Source organism: Triticum urartu, chromosome 2A (assembly GCF_056163025.1).
Source record: "Triticum urartu cultivar PI428250 chromosome 2A, HENAU_Tu73, whole genome shotgun sequence".
Classification (NCBI taxonomy): Eukaryota; Viridiplantae; Streptophyta; class Magnoliopsida; order Poales; family Poaceae; genus Triticum; species Triticum urartu.
The window spans coordinates 675,481,974-675,494,540 of record NC_141874.1 but is presented as its reverse complement, the minus strand read 5'-3'; the positions used below and the strand labels follow the sequence as shown (position 1 = coordinate 675,494,540).

The following is a 12,567-nucleotide window of genomic DNA, read 5'->3' as shown; positions in this document are numbered from 1 at the left end:
ACTAATCTTATTCTTAACAGAAAAACAAACAAAAACGGATTTTCCTAAAAATCCTCTAAAAAGTAAAAAACCAGTTTTTCAAGATCTAACGTGTAGTACCTCATATCCAAACAACCACTTAGGGTTTCACAGCGCACCCATGATACATCTCTTCATCAATGCGATCAGCTTATCCACAGAAAGGAACATGTCACTCTGCATTCTGTTCTGCATCACGCTCATGCTCAGTGTACACCTGGTGCTGTGCTCTTTCAGTAGCATTGTATCTCTATTTCGTATGATACCCAGAATGGGTGGTCATGGCGCCCACAGTTAGGTTCTACTTGAGATTCAGAAGCGGTGTAGCATGGCTCAAGACGAAGGATCGTCCCAGTGCGATGGGTACATGATGGGGGTCAGGGCGCCCACCGTTTGGTTCTAACGGCACGGCACTAGGATGGTGGGCCAACCTGGTTTTATTGCAGCTCCTAATCCTAACCAGTACAGGACGCGTACCAGGCTAATACACCCAGGGACGGAGCCAGGATTTGAACATGGTGGTGGGGGGGGGGGGGGGGGGGGGGGGGGGAAGAGATAAATAGCACACACTTTAGTACATATATCGTCTCATATAAAATCACATTGTATATTTTGTAATAGCAAAAATATAATAATTGATTAATGAGAAAGTAACACATGTCTTGCAACTGTCGGTGTAAATTCAGCTCTAGAATTACCTATATAATCATACGATTAGCAAGTGTTCAAACTTCAAGGAAATAGTTTGAGAAGTGCAATGTGTTTTATTCTTTCTATCTGTCACCAAGTAAACACATGTAACTACATATGCTGCTAACTAAAGCATTAGGGATTGCCGTATCATACCAAATTAATAATATGTTAATGTAAAAAAAATACTGCGTTTATACCTCAAGAAACGATCCATTGCTGCCATGGAAGATGTCGCGCGCTTATGGCAAGCCGGCAACAGAGATCAGCAACGGCCATCACAGTATCACCGTTTGCTCGAGTTTGGATGCAGAGGAGATATAACGATCACAAATAATAGTGTTTCCTGGCGGTGGCTGATGGCAACAAGGGGGCGGTGGTGGCGATATTAGGAATTTGAGACCAGATCGTGTGAGCTAATTGACACCTTCTATGGTTTGAAAGACAACCTAATCTAATTCTAAAAAATAAAGACTAACCTTTTTCCCCGTTTGGTTGCTCATCCGTGTGGCCGGCCGGCAAGATTACGTTGTTGGATCGACAACGGGGCTTTACTGTCCTCTTCCCTTCTCGACTGAGAGATTTGGTAGAAGATCTAGCAGATGGCCGGCGGCAGGTTCATCGCAGGAGCAGTTTCGTTTTTTTAGCATGTTGGAACTAAGCAATTTTTTTTTGAAGGGAAAACCTGCTCGGCACTTTATTATGAGTTAATGAGAATTACATTCTTCAAAACATGCGGTAAAAGGAAACTAGGGGGATCATCGTCCCAAGTAAACATCAGATTTGAATCAAAAGCATGTCTTGCTAAGAAATGTGCCAAGCCATTTGCCTCCCTCGGACAATGCTGAAACTGAATTGAAGCAATATCATGGGCATACCGGAAGCAATCTGCTAAGATCGCAGAATATGGTGCCAAAATGTCAGCCTCGCCTCTACATGCCGAAATAATCTCCAAACAATCTGACTCAACCGTCACCCTGGAGCAACCCATTTGATTGACAAGTTGTAGACCTCGGTGAAGAGCCAACGCTTCTGCTGTAGTCGCGCTATCAGCATATGTGAACGATTCTGCCACTCCCGCCACTGCTTCTCCTCGACAGTTCCTGATGATCGCAGCAATTGCTCCGACGCCGTTTTCAAAGAACGAGGCGCCAGTGTTCAGTTTGTATGATCCTTGGCCTGGTTTTTCCCACGTAAACTTCACAGCAATGTTGTCCCTTGGCTTAGCTGTCGAATTGCCTGTTATTGCATGAACGGCAAAAGCTGTGCTCCTTGGAGTTTTGACCATTTGCCCCTTGCATGATTCTCTCCTTTCCCACCAGATATACCATGCTGCCACAGCCAATGTTTCATGTAGTCCCAATTGGCCAAGCACCGGCGAAGAACCACGTGGTCTTCGCAGTAGTTCTTCTAGAATGACAGAACCGGAGCGATCCACCGTAAGCCAAGTGCACGCCATACTGACATCGCTCTAGGGCAGCTGAAAATCAAGTGCTTAATGTCTTCCAGACCAGACTTGCACACGGGACAAAGGGGTGAAACCTTAATATGTTTGCGAGCTAAGACTGCCATACCAGGGATTAAACCATGAAGCGCCCGCCAAATAAATATCTTCACTTTACTCGGTATCTTCAGTTTCCAAACCATTTCCCAAACCGGATTAATATTTGATGTGCCCTGGATGCTTGAACATCTTGCGTATTGCTTCCTAGCGTGACTCTTCCATGATGGGCTACTTTCCTTTTTCTCTCTTCCAGTGATTTGGGCCTTTGGCCTGCAATCACATGTGACAACAGTACATGGGCTTTGGCATAGGGGGGGGGGGCGAAGCACGTCAGGGGCAGTTGCCTAGCGAGAAAAATTAGCAACAGACTAATCGCTATTAAGGTCCCCCCCGTCCCCCCTGAATCCGTCCCTTTATACACCCTTTTGCTCTTATCCCAAAACAAACGAGCGAATAGAGATACCGAGAGCATGTGAGGCCAACTCCATCGCGCGACCCCAAACGGACGTCCGTTTTGTCCTGTTTTTGTCCCTTTGGGTAGGGATTTGGGGTCGTGTCCGGGCCTGTCCTGGGATGCGGTGGCCGTGCGCCCACCGCGCGGACGCATCCTTTTGCCCCATCTTGTCCGCGTCTATTTTAAAAAAAGGGACGTTTCAAATGCCAAGCCCCAGTTCACGACCCCAGTTCATCTCGTCGGCAGCGGCCTTGCGCCGCGCGGCCTCCAGCTCCTCGCGCTGGGCGGCGAACTTGGCCGAGGCGGCATTGATCTTGACGGCCGCTCTCCGTTCCCTCCTTTTCGCCGATTCCGCGTCCAACTTGGCGATCTCCTCCGGCGTGCACTTCGACCGCGGCTTCCTTGGCGCCTTCTTCTTCACCTTTGCGGTGGGGTCGACGGCCAGGCCGCCGAAACTCGGCGGGGTGTCGGCCATGGACGGGGGAGAGAGGGGGCGGCGGGAGGGACGTGGGAGGGTTTGGGGGAAATGGCGTCAAATGGGCGTGGGGGGGTTGGTTTCTCCCACCGACAGGCGGGTCAGGGGAGGACAAGCGCGCGCGTCCCGTCCGTCCGCGCGCTGTCCGTTTCACCCCAAAACCGGCGCAACTTTGGGCCGGGGATGGGTCAAAAACGGACACAAAGCGGACAAAAGTCCATTTGCGCCCGCGCGCTGGGCCGTCTCGTTTGTCCATTTTATCCCAAATGGACGGGGACGGACAGGATAGGGTCGCGCGGTGGAGTTGGCCTGAGGACTGGCTTGATGCGAGCAAACATGTCCTTAAGGCGTGAGATCGGCATGGAATCTCTCGTGTCCGGGCTGACATACGTCCTGGCCAATCGATCGAACTCACTGATCGACTACCCTGCAGTTGCATGCATGCTTGGACAGTTGCATCCCGGTGGGTCCATCAGGTTGACATGCCGTCGGGCAGCGTGCCGAGTGCGTTCATCTTTGCATTGGAGGTAATAGCACCCCAGGTACCCTAACTTGCACCCAATGTGATGATCTAGTCCCAAAGTTGCAAAACTAGACTAACTCATACCCCAACTTGCATCCAATGTGATGTTTTAGTCCCAGGCCAATCAGAGCTCGCCATTTGGCTGCCAAGTGGCTGGGCCGGTCAGCGCCTGTAGTTTTGCACAAAACCCCCTGCCGTTTCCCTGTTTCAACCCGCAGTTACCCCCACCTGAATTAAATCTGTCGGAATCGAGTTCACGTCCGTTCGAGGAGTTCACTTGGTCGCTGTCGGGGCGACAGAGCTCACGGGCTGGCACGACGATGGTGACGTCAGCGTCCGAGGCGTCGTCGCCGCCGTTCGCCGGCGGCGTGGAGACGCCAGCATCTGCTCATCTCGTCCGGCCGTTCGGAGCAATCCCTCCTGATTACTATGAGCCCGACGCCCCGTCTCTCTGCTTTCTTTTCCTCGCTCTCCTCTCCTCTGCTTTGCTCCTCTGAGCTCGTCACCCCGCCGTTTGCAGCTCGAATCGCGTCCATTTGTGCTCGAATCAGGGTCGTCTAGTGGTGTATTTTGAGTAGATTGTCATGTATGGCGAAGTGAAGCTAGGGTTTCGGGCGATGAATTTAGGTTTTGGTTCGACACGATAGCTAGGGTTTATGGCGGACAAATTAGATGAATTTAGGGTAGGGTTCTGTTATAGCCTGTACTCTACTCAAGCATCTGCTCGTGTTGTGAAATTTAAGTCATTTTTGCTGTTGAAGATGTTTTGTACAGAGTATAAAGTTGGCTATTTTGTTACACCATTTAGTATAGTTTTGGTAATGCTAATGGTATGTGCAGCTAAGTTTCAGTGAATTGAATGGTTTGTGTTAATGTTGTGCTAATGTTGTATTTCATTTATGGTTAGTTTATATTTAGTTGACTGAATATGTTCAGTTATCTGTAGTTCAGTGAATATGTTCAGTTACTGTAGCTAACGGAATATGTTCAGTTACTGTAGTTAACTGAATATTTCCAGTTACTGTAGTTAACTGAATATTTTCAGTTACTGTAGTTATCACAATTTTGTAAAGCAATATAGTGAACTGAATGTTTTAAAATGGAACTTGATCATGGTTAACTGAAAAGTTCAGTTAACTGTAGTTAACTGAAAGGTTCAGTGAACTATAGGTAACCGTAGTTAACTTTTTCTGTAGTTAACTAAAAGGTTCAGTTAACTGAACCTTAAGTTGTTGTTCAAGTATGTTATGCAGTTAACTGAATATTTGTTTTGAATACAGTGTGTGATGCAGCAAATGGAGAAAGGGTGGACAATCCATTTTTTACACTGGAACTTGAGCATGGTGGAATTTTCCGTGGCCCAATCAGAAACCTAGAGTACCGGGGCCCTTCTACTGAGGTGCTAGACTTTGTTGACAGTGCCACTTTCTGTTATGCATTCCTTGAACAACACTTGGCTTGGTTGCGATATCCTGTGAGTGAGCACATCATCTACTTCAGCAAACCAGATAAACCAATCTCAGATGGTTTGATCAGAATTAGTAGTGATGAGGATGTGCAGCATATGATCAGAGCCAGTGCTGAGCATAAGATCCTTGTAGTCATGGTTGACCATACAGATTTCATCAGCAACTTCAGGTCTGACTTGGTGTGCACAAGTTTTGCAGCAGCAAGTGCATCCCCTTCCCATAGCCTAGTTTCAGTCTTTGTAGAAGATCCTTTGTCAGAGATTGCAGCAAATGGAACAGACCCAGAGAGTTTGCTTATTGAGGGTGCTGAGCAGAACATGCTAACTGAAGATCCCTTGTTAGAGATTGCACCAATTGGAACAGACCCACAGAGTTTGCTTATGGAGGGTGATGAGCACAACATGCTAACTGAACATGGAGAAACAGTTATTGAAGATGTAGTTGTATCAGATTCTGATTTCAGTGACAGTGACTATGACATAGATGATGGTGATGATGATCTGTATGATGACAACATTGACTTTGGTGTTGATGAAGAAGCTGATCAGGATGAGGATGATGTGGAGCCTGAATACTTGCTTGAGGATGAAGATCTCAACCTATCAACTCAACAAGCAGATGAACTTAGGTACAAGTTTAAAGCTTTCAATGCAAAGGTTGACATGATTTCCCCTGTGTTTAAAGTAGGGATGGTATTTGCTGATGTTGTTGAGCTAAGACATGCACTGACTGCATATTCAGTTAGAAACAGAGTGCAGATAAAGAAGTTAAAGAATGACAAGAGGAGGACATGGATCCTGGAGAGGTAGTGGATGCAGAAGAGGTATCCAGTGGAGCTAGGCGTAGAGAGGCAAGAAGGTTGCAAAGAAGGCAGCTGGCAGAGAGGATCCTTGCAGCACGCAACCGCAAGGATGTACAGCAGTTCCTGGAGGCATTCCCACCTGGATCAAATCCCAGTGATGATGATATCATCTACTGGGCAAGGAGGAGGGCTAATCTCCATCCTTTTCAGGTGACTAGGATGAGGTGGAGTAGGATCCTCTACCCAGATGAATGAGCTCTTATGTTTGTGAGTGAGTGTTTCAGGTCACTGCATGTCAATGCAAGTATATCTATGTATGAGTGAGTGTTTTATCTATGTCTGTGAGTGAGTGTGGTTTATCTATGTATGAGTCAGAGTTTTATCTATATATGAGTCAGTGTTCTATCTATGTATGAGTCAGTTAACTCTTACTGCAATGTACTAAATCTATACTACTTATTCTCTGTTTAGTTCCAATTCTGCAATGTACTAAGTCAGCTAACTAGTCTTCATGTTAACTGAAACAAATACAATTAGTTAACTGTATAGTTAACTGATACAGTTAAGTAGTCTTCAGGTAAACTCATAATCCATTTAACTAAAAATTCACTTAACTGGACATGCAAACAGAGAGAGACAAATTCAGTTAACTGGACATGCAAACAGAGAGAGACAAATTCAGTTAACTCAATTCAGTGAACTGGTAATTCAGTGAAACTGAATCTTCAGTAACACTGTCAAAATTTCAGTTATCTAATAACACCTTGCAACAACATAACTTGGGCAGTCATACAAATTCAGTTAACTAAAATCAGTCATACAAATTCAGTGCCTTAGATGATACTGGCATACAAATCAACAAAGTTCACTAAAGAAGTACAACTAATTAATAGCTCCAACTTAAGGCAGCATTACACCAACAAGGAATTACTCAAATTCATCTAAGATCTCCTTCACCCTCCTTATCTTGCTCTTTGTCTCCTCCTTGTGCCTGAATAAATCACCAATCATGTACTCCAGTTTCTTCTTCTCCTTCTTCAGGTCATCCCTCTGTGACACAACTTTGTCCAACTCTTCCTTCATGTTGTCCATCTGTTGCTTCATCTCATCCCTATCTTTCTCTGCCTTAGCCCTCACAACCTGATGAATGCTAGTGCTACATTTATCAGACAGCTTCTTCTTCTCAAGCTCTTGCTTTAGGTCAGAAACAGCAAGTCTTGCATTGCCCAACTCAGTAATTGCCTGCTCCTTGTCAGCCACCATCTTAGCAAAATCTAGTTTAAAAAACCTCAGATCTTTTTCCATCTTTTCTTTCTCTCTCACAACCCTAAGATTTTCTTCAGCAAGATGTAAATTCTCACTGATCCTTAACTTGTTCTCATCATCATACATGCCCCAAACCCTGGCTAAACTCATCTTCAGAGTGGCAGGCCATTCAGGGTCAATCCACTCCACAAAGTTGCATTTAGGTGATCCCTACCAAATAACAAAGAAAACAACTTTAGATAAATGACAATCTTGGAGCACTATTGATTCAGTTAAATTTATTTAAATGAAGTTAGGTTCACTTAACTCATTTAAATTCATTTAGGTTCACTTAACTTCATTTCAATCCAGTTAAGTTAATTTAAATTCAGTCAAGTTCAGAAAACAACAAGCTGTTAACTGAAGATGCACTCCTCCACACTCTTATACAGATCACTTAACACATTGCAAGTTTGAAAAATTAACTGGAGATCTACTAACCTTTTGTGCACAAATAAGATATCTCCTCCCACTGTTAACTGATTCAAAAGACACAAACTTCTCACAGACATCTTCATGTTCACATCTAGCTGCAAGATCTGTAGCAAGGCCTCTCCACTCAGAGCAGAAAATGGTGGCAGGAGCAGGAGCCTACAACATTGTTTACAACATATTCTTGTCAGCAAAGAGGCAGGCACCATCTAGGCTGAAATTTTGCTACTCAAGAACATACACCCTTCCCCATTTTTGCTCAATCCCTAACTGCCAGAGACATAGCCAAGACTAACCTCACTTGTCACAGAGTAGCCGTCGGACGAGCTAGATCCTTCACTCCAAGATACCATTGGGGCGACCTAGACGGCGGCGGCGAGCTTGCTGGCGGCGTGGATAAGCTGATGCTGGAGCCGAGGGGGCAAGGGGGCAGATGGGGAACGAGTGGACCAGCAGGAGCGGACGTGAAGTGGATTCCTCCGACTGATTTAATTCAGGTGGGGGTAACTGCGGGTTGAAACAGGGAAACGGCAGTGGGTTTTGTGCAAAACTACAGGCGCTGGCCGGCCCAGCCACTTGGCAGCCAAATGGCGAGCTCTGATTGGCCTGGGACTAAAACATCACATTGGGTGCAAGTTGAGGTATGAGTTAGTCTAGTTTTGCAACTTTGAAACTAAATCATCACATTGGGTGCAAGTTAAGGTACCTGGGGTGCTATTACCTCTTTGCATTGCATCGCTGAAGGGAAGGACGCAGTGCGCACGAGCATCATCTCGATCCGTTTCTTCTCGGGTGCTGCATCTTGCAACACCGTGTGGAGTCGGACGGAAGAGCTGTTTTACGCTTATAATTATATAAGCTCCCTCGAAGCTTCCTGGACACGCACATAGGTCGAAGCAAATTATGAAATTGACCTTATTTAGGGAGGAGTGGGCGCCGTAGTAGTCTCGTGAGCCTGAATTATACAGCGTAGGCAGTGATTTATTAGCGTCGTCGCTACATCAGGCAAACTGGTCGGTCGAATCATATATACTACAGAATATATATCTTGGAACAAACTAGTGCGAAAACCGAGCAACGCAGAGGTTGATTTTTGAGGAACGATGGATATATGTAACTGAAACAGAAACTCCATCATACGGTAAGCCGTAAGCATATGCTGGTAGCCGGATTCTCGGAGCAAAGTAGACGAGACCTGCGTACGCACCGCGACCGGCATCCGTATTTGGAAGTGATCAACCAGACGACCGAGTTGATTCGATTGAACGGCCAGCGAACTGGTAGCTACAGTGCAGGCGGGACGGGAGAGGGGACGGCTTTGGGCAAGGGCAGCAGCCTGACGCACCTACGTGCAGTAGAGCGTGATGTTTCTTCTTTGCCATCAAAACCGCGAAACAGTAGCACATCTCATCCAGGTCACCGTCGCCGCCGGGCACCCCTCGATCGACTCGACCGAGACGTGAGGAAACGAAACCCCGTGGCCGAAATAACATGTGAGCCGACCAGTATCGCATGCGCTGTAGTACGGCCTCTTGTGCGCGCAGGTCATCAGCCGACGACCAGCGCGCGTCCGGGCGAATGAATGAGCCCGACAGGGAGTCACATGGTGCTCGATCGAGCACGCGTCGGGACACGGAAGTGTGAGCCCAAACCAAATGAGCAGGCATTGACCACCGCCTCAGCGCGCCGCAGGTCGCCGCTCGCGATCGAGTCCGGCAGCGCTGCACAGCACAGGCCACAGGCTGCGGCGCGTGGCACCAAAACGCGCATTCACTCCGCTTTGGCACGCACGAACCGGCCGCGGCCCTGCTCTGCGCTGCGTTGCTGCCGATTGCTTCGTCAGGCAGCAGAGCACAATCACGCGCGCACGGGGCGGGGTCTCATGTACCGAACGTACGTACGTATGCGCCGGGCGCGACTGGGTGCGTGCCGCTGCGCTGCGGCGGCGAGTCCCTCCAAACTAAAACTGCGGCCGGGTCGGTCACGCAGGTCGGCCGGCCGACGTGCATGCATCGCATATTTGCATGCATGAGGGTGGGCAGGAAGAAAGACAGGTCCGGCTGAGGGACGGACACGGCGACGGTGTAACAAGCGTGAAATCAGCTGCATGGACGCAGTATCGGTAAGACGCGGTAACTAACGATCGATGAAGTCATCTCATCTCAGGTAGAGTGCTATATATAGGGACAGCTGTAGTATGCATAGTAGGCTAGGAACTCGCTGATCGCGACTGCATCTGCATGCCTCGCATGCATGAGATGCAAATAGACCTGGCTACAGTAAGTACGTACAGGTGATGCCGGAGGTCCAGTACGCGCTTGTGTACGTAAGCGGATGCAGACACGACCACAGCATATGCTCTTGCATTGCCTATCTGTACCTACTACTCACTCCGTTTCTAAATATAAGTCTTTGTAAAAATTTCACTATAAACGAGTAGTCCCCTTCCTCCCGCGACGCTTCTCTGGGCGTCCGGGGGGCCTAACCCTAGCGCCGCCGCCGGTCGCTCCCTCCCCCACTTCCTCTTCCCTCGCCGTCGCCGGAGGGCGCGGGCGGCGGCGGGGCTCTCCCGTCTCCTCACTCGAGGGGTACGGCGCGGGCCGGATGCCTCAGCCCGGATGCGGCGCTTGGCGCTGGGCGCAGCAGCTCGACGGCGCTCCGGCGTGGGCCGGCGATGAGGCGTGGCGGCGATGCGACGGGCAGCGCGGAGGTGGTGCGGGCCGGAGGTTGGTGGTGGCGGCGGCTGCATCCGGTGGCGCGCCCAGATCCGCCTCCGGAGCCGCGGGTCGCGGTCGGCCTCTCCTGCCATGGCTTGTGGGCCGGGGGGGGGGGCAGCTGGTGGAGGCGTGCGCCGCTGCCTGGTCGGGCCCTTGCGGCTGGCCGGCGTCGTACGACACGGGAGATCCTTCCGGTGGTCATCCATGGACGTGGCGGCGCGCGCTCTGCTTCCTCTGCTCCGGCCACGGGCCGCTGCCGTGGTCTCGCGCGGGGCCAGACCTATAGCAGGGTGGGGCGAAACCGGTGGTTTCGGGGCGGGGAGCTGGTTGGAAGGACGGGAGCTCCGTTGCGGAGCTGCCCGCTGCCGGTCATGGTCGTGGGCCATTCCTCCCCCTTCTCCCTTCCCCATCCTCATGTGTTCTCGGTTCCGGCGTTGCTCGAGGCGGAGGTGGTCGGCCGGCGGTCTCGGAGGCAGTTTGGGTGCGGATTTGCTCAAAGTCTCGGCCTTTGGTGGTCACCAGGGCGGTCTGGAGGCAGAGCGGCGGCTCTGGCGGCGGGAGGCGCGTTGGTCGTGGGCTGACCGCGCGGCTCGGGCGCGGGCGAGCAGCCACGGTCGCTTGGGCGGCATGGCTGCCGGTGGTTGGCGGAGCGGGGTTGCGACGGAGAGGTTGGAGCACCGGGGTTCACCACTTGACCAGTCCCGATACTGGCCTACGGAGGCGGCGTCCGCGGACGTTGTTCCCCTCCCTGCAGGCTTCGTCGTGGTGCTCCCACCTCCTTCGCGTCATTCCGGGTGAAAACTTGATCTTCTGGATCAGACGATGACGGATTTCTACGGTCGTATCCTTCTTGAGGGCGTGGTCTTGGAGTCCCCGCTTTGGTCGTGTCCGGCTCATCGCTCCTCGGTTGATTGTTCATCTTCATGGTGTCATTAGGGTGCTTAGTCGTCGTTGGGGTGATGTGTTCGGTGCTCGGCACCTTTGTATCTCGCCTTGGGTGCGTGCGTTGAGTGTGGTGGTGGATTGCGTTTGTATCTTACTCGTTTGTGTTGGTGATGGTGCTTTATCTATAAAGCGGGGAAAACCCTTTTTCTTAAATTTAAATAGAAATTTCATTATAAACCACATATGAATGTATCTAGGTGCATTTTAGAGTATAGATTTATTCATTTTGCTTTATATGTGGTTCATAGTGAAATCTCTTCAAATACTTATATTTAGGAACGGAGGGAGTACTAAGTAGTACGTGCATGCAGGCTAGGTAGACAAGTTTGAGGACTTGGATCCATGGGCACAAATGCTAAACTCACGGATGTGTTAAATTTTGAGGACTCACGGATTTTTGCATAAGATGATGCTGCACCTGATTTTCTTATGCAAAAATGCTAAACTCACGGATAATATTCTCCGGATCACTCTCCCTCTTGGCTCTTGCCCCTGACTTGTAACCAAAATTTAACACATCATCTTGTAACTTAAGTTCATATGAATCAGCCCATAGATGTAGCATCTCTGTTTCTTAGGCAATAGGGAACAAATATTTTTTGAAAGGCAACTGCCTACAAATTTGATCTGATAAGTGATCGAAGAAATAAAATCAGGGGGAATGTTGTTCACCCGATTCTATACTCGGTAGTTTGGTCTCTCAAGTCTCAAAACTGTCCGATATGGTCGTTTGCCCCTCTCAATCCGCAAATCCCCATAGACCTGGTTTAGTTTGTCTACAGTACGGTCAGGTCGGCAAAAGGCATATCGAAAAACATGGGTATATTTAAAGCTTTTGATTTTGTAAAATTTCAACAAAATGGAAGTAAAATGAAGGAAATATTCACAAAGTTAAATGTAGAAAAATAGGAAAATAGGATTAACCCAGAGTAGTGGCGGACCTAGATAAATTGAAGTAAAATGGAGGAAATATCCATGAATTCAAATAGAGAAAATAAAATATGAATAGCCTGAACATTGGCAGACCTAGAAACATTTTGAAACCTGGGCAAACCATATATCACAGAGCTTTATTTCCATGAAAATCACCGCAAAGTATCACACCGAGGCCCAAGGTATGCTACGATCCACCCATGACCCTGAAGTCAATCTGGTGAATTCCCAATGGTAAATAAATGTACAAACAACTTTTGAATTCTAGCAACATTCAAAATTTCCTTAGAATAGTTATGT

General features: G+C 48.7%; 1 protein-coding gene across 1 annotated transcript; it reads right to left on the bottom strand.

Moving 5' to 3' along the window:
- Positions 1–6,862: 6,862 nt before the first annotated feature.
- Positions 6,863–8,025, bottom strand: LOC147986643 (uncharacterized). Its single transcript, XM_087540110.1, has 3 exons — positions 7,969–8,025; positions 7,682–7,831; positions 6,863–7,411 (listed from the first exon to the last, which is right to left on the bottom strand). The coding sequence occupies exons 1-3, from the start codon at positions 8,023–8,025 to the stop codon at positions 6,863–6,865; spliced, it is 756 nt and encodes a 251-aa protein (XP_087396236.1).
- Positions 8,026–12,567: the final 4,542 nt, after the last annotated feature.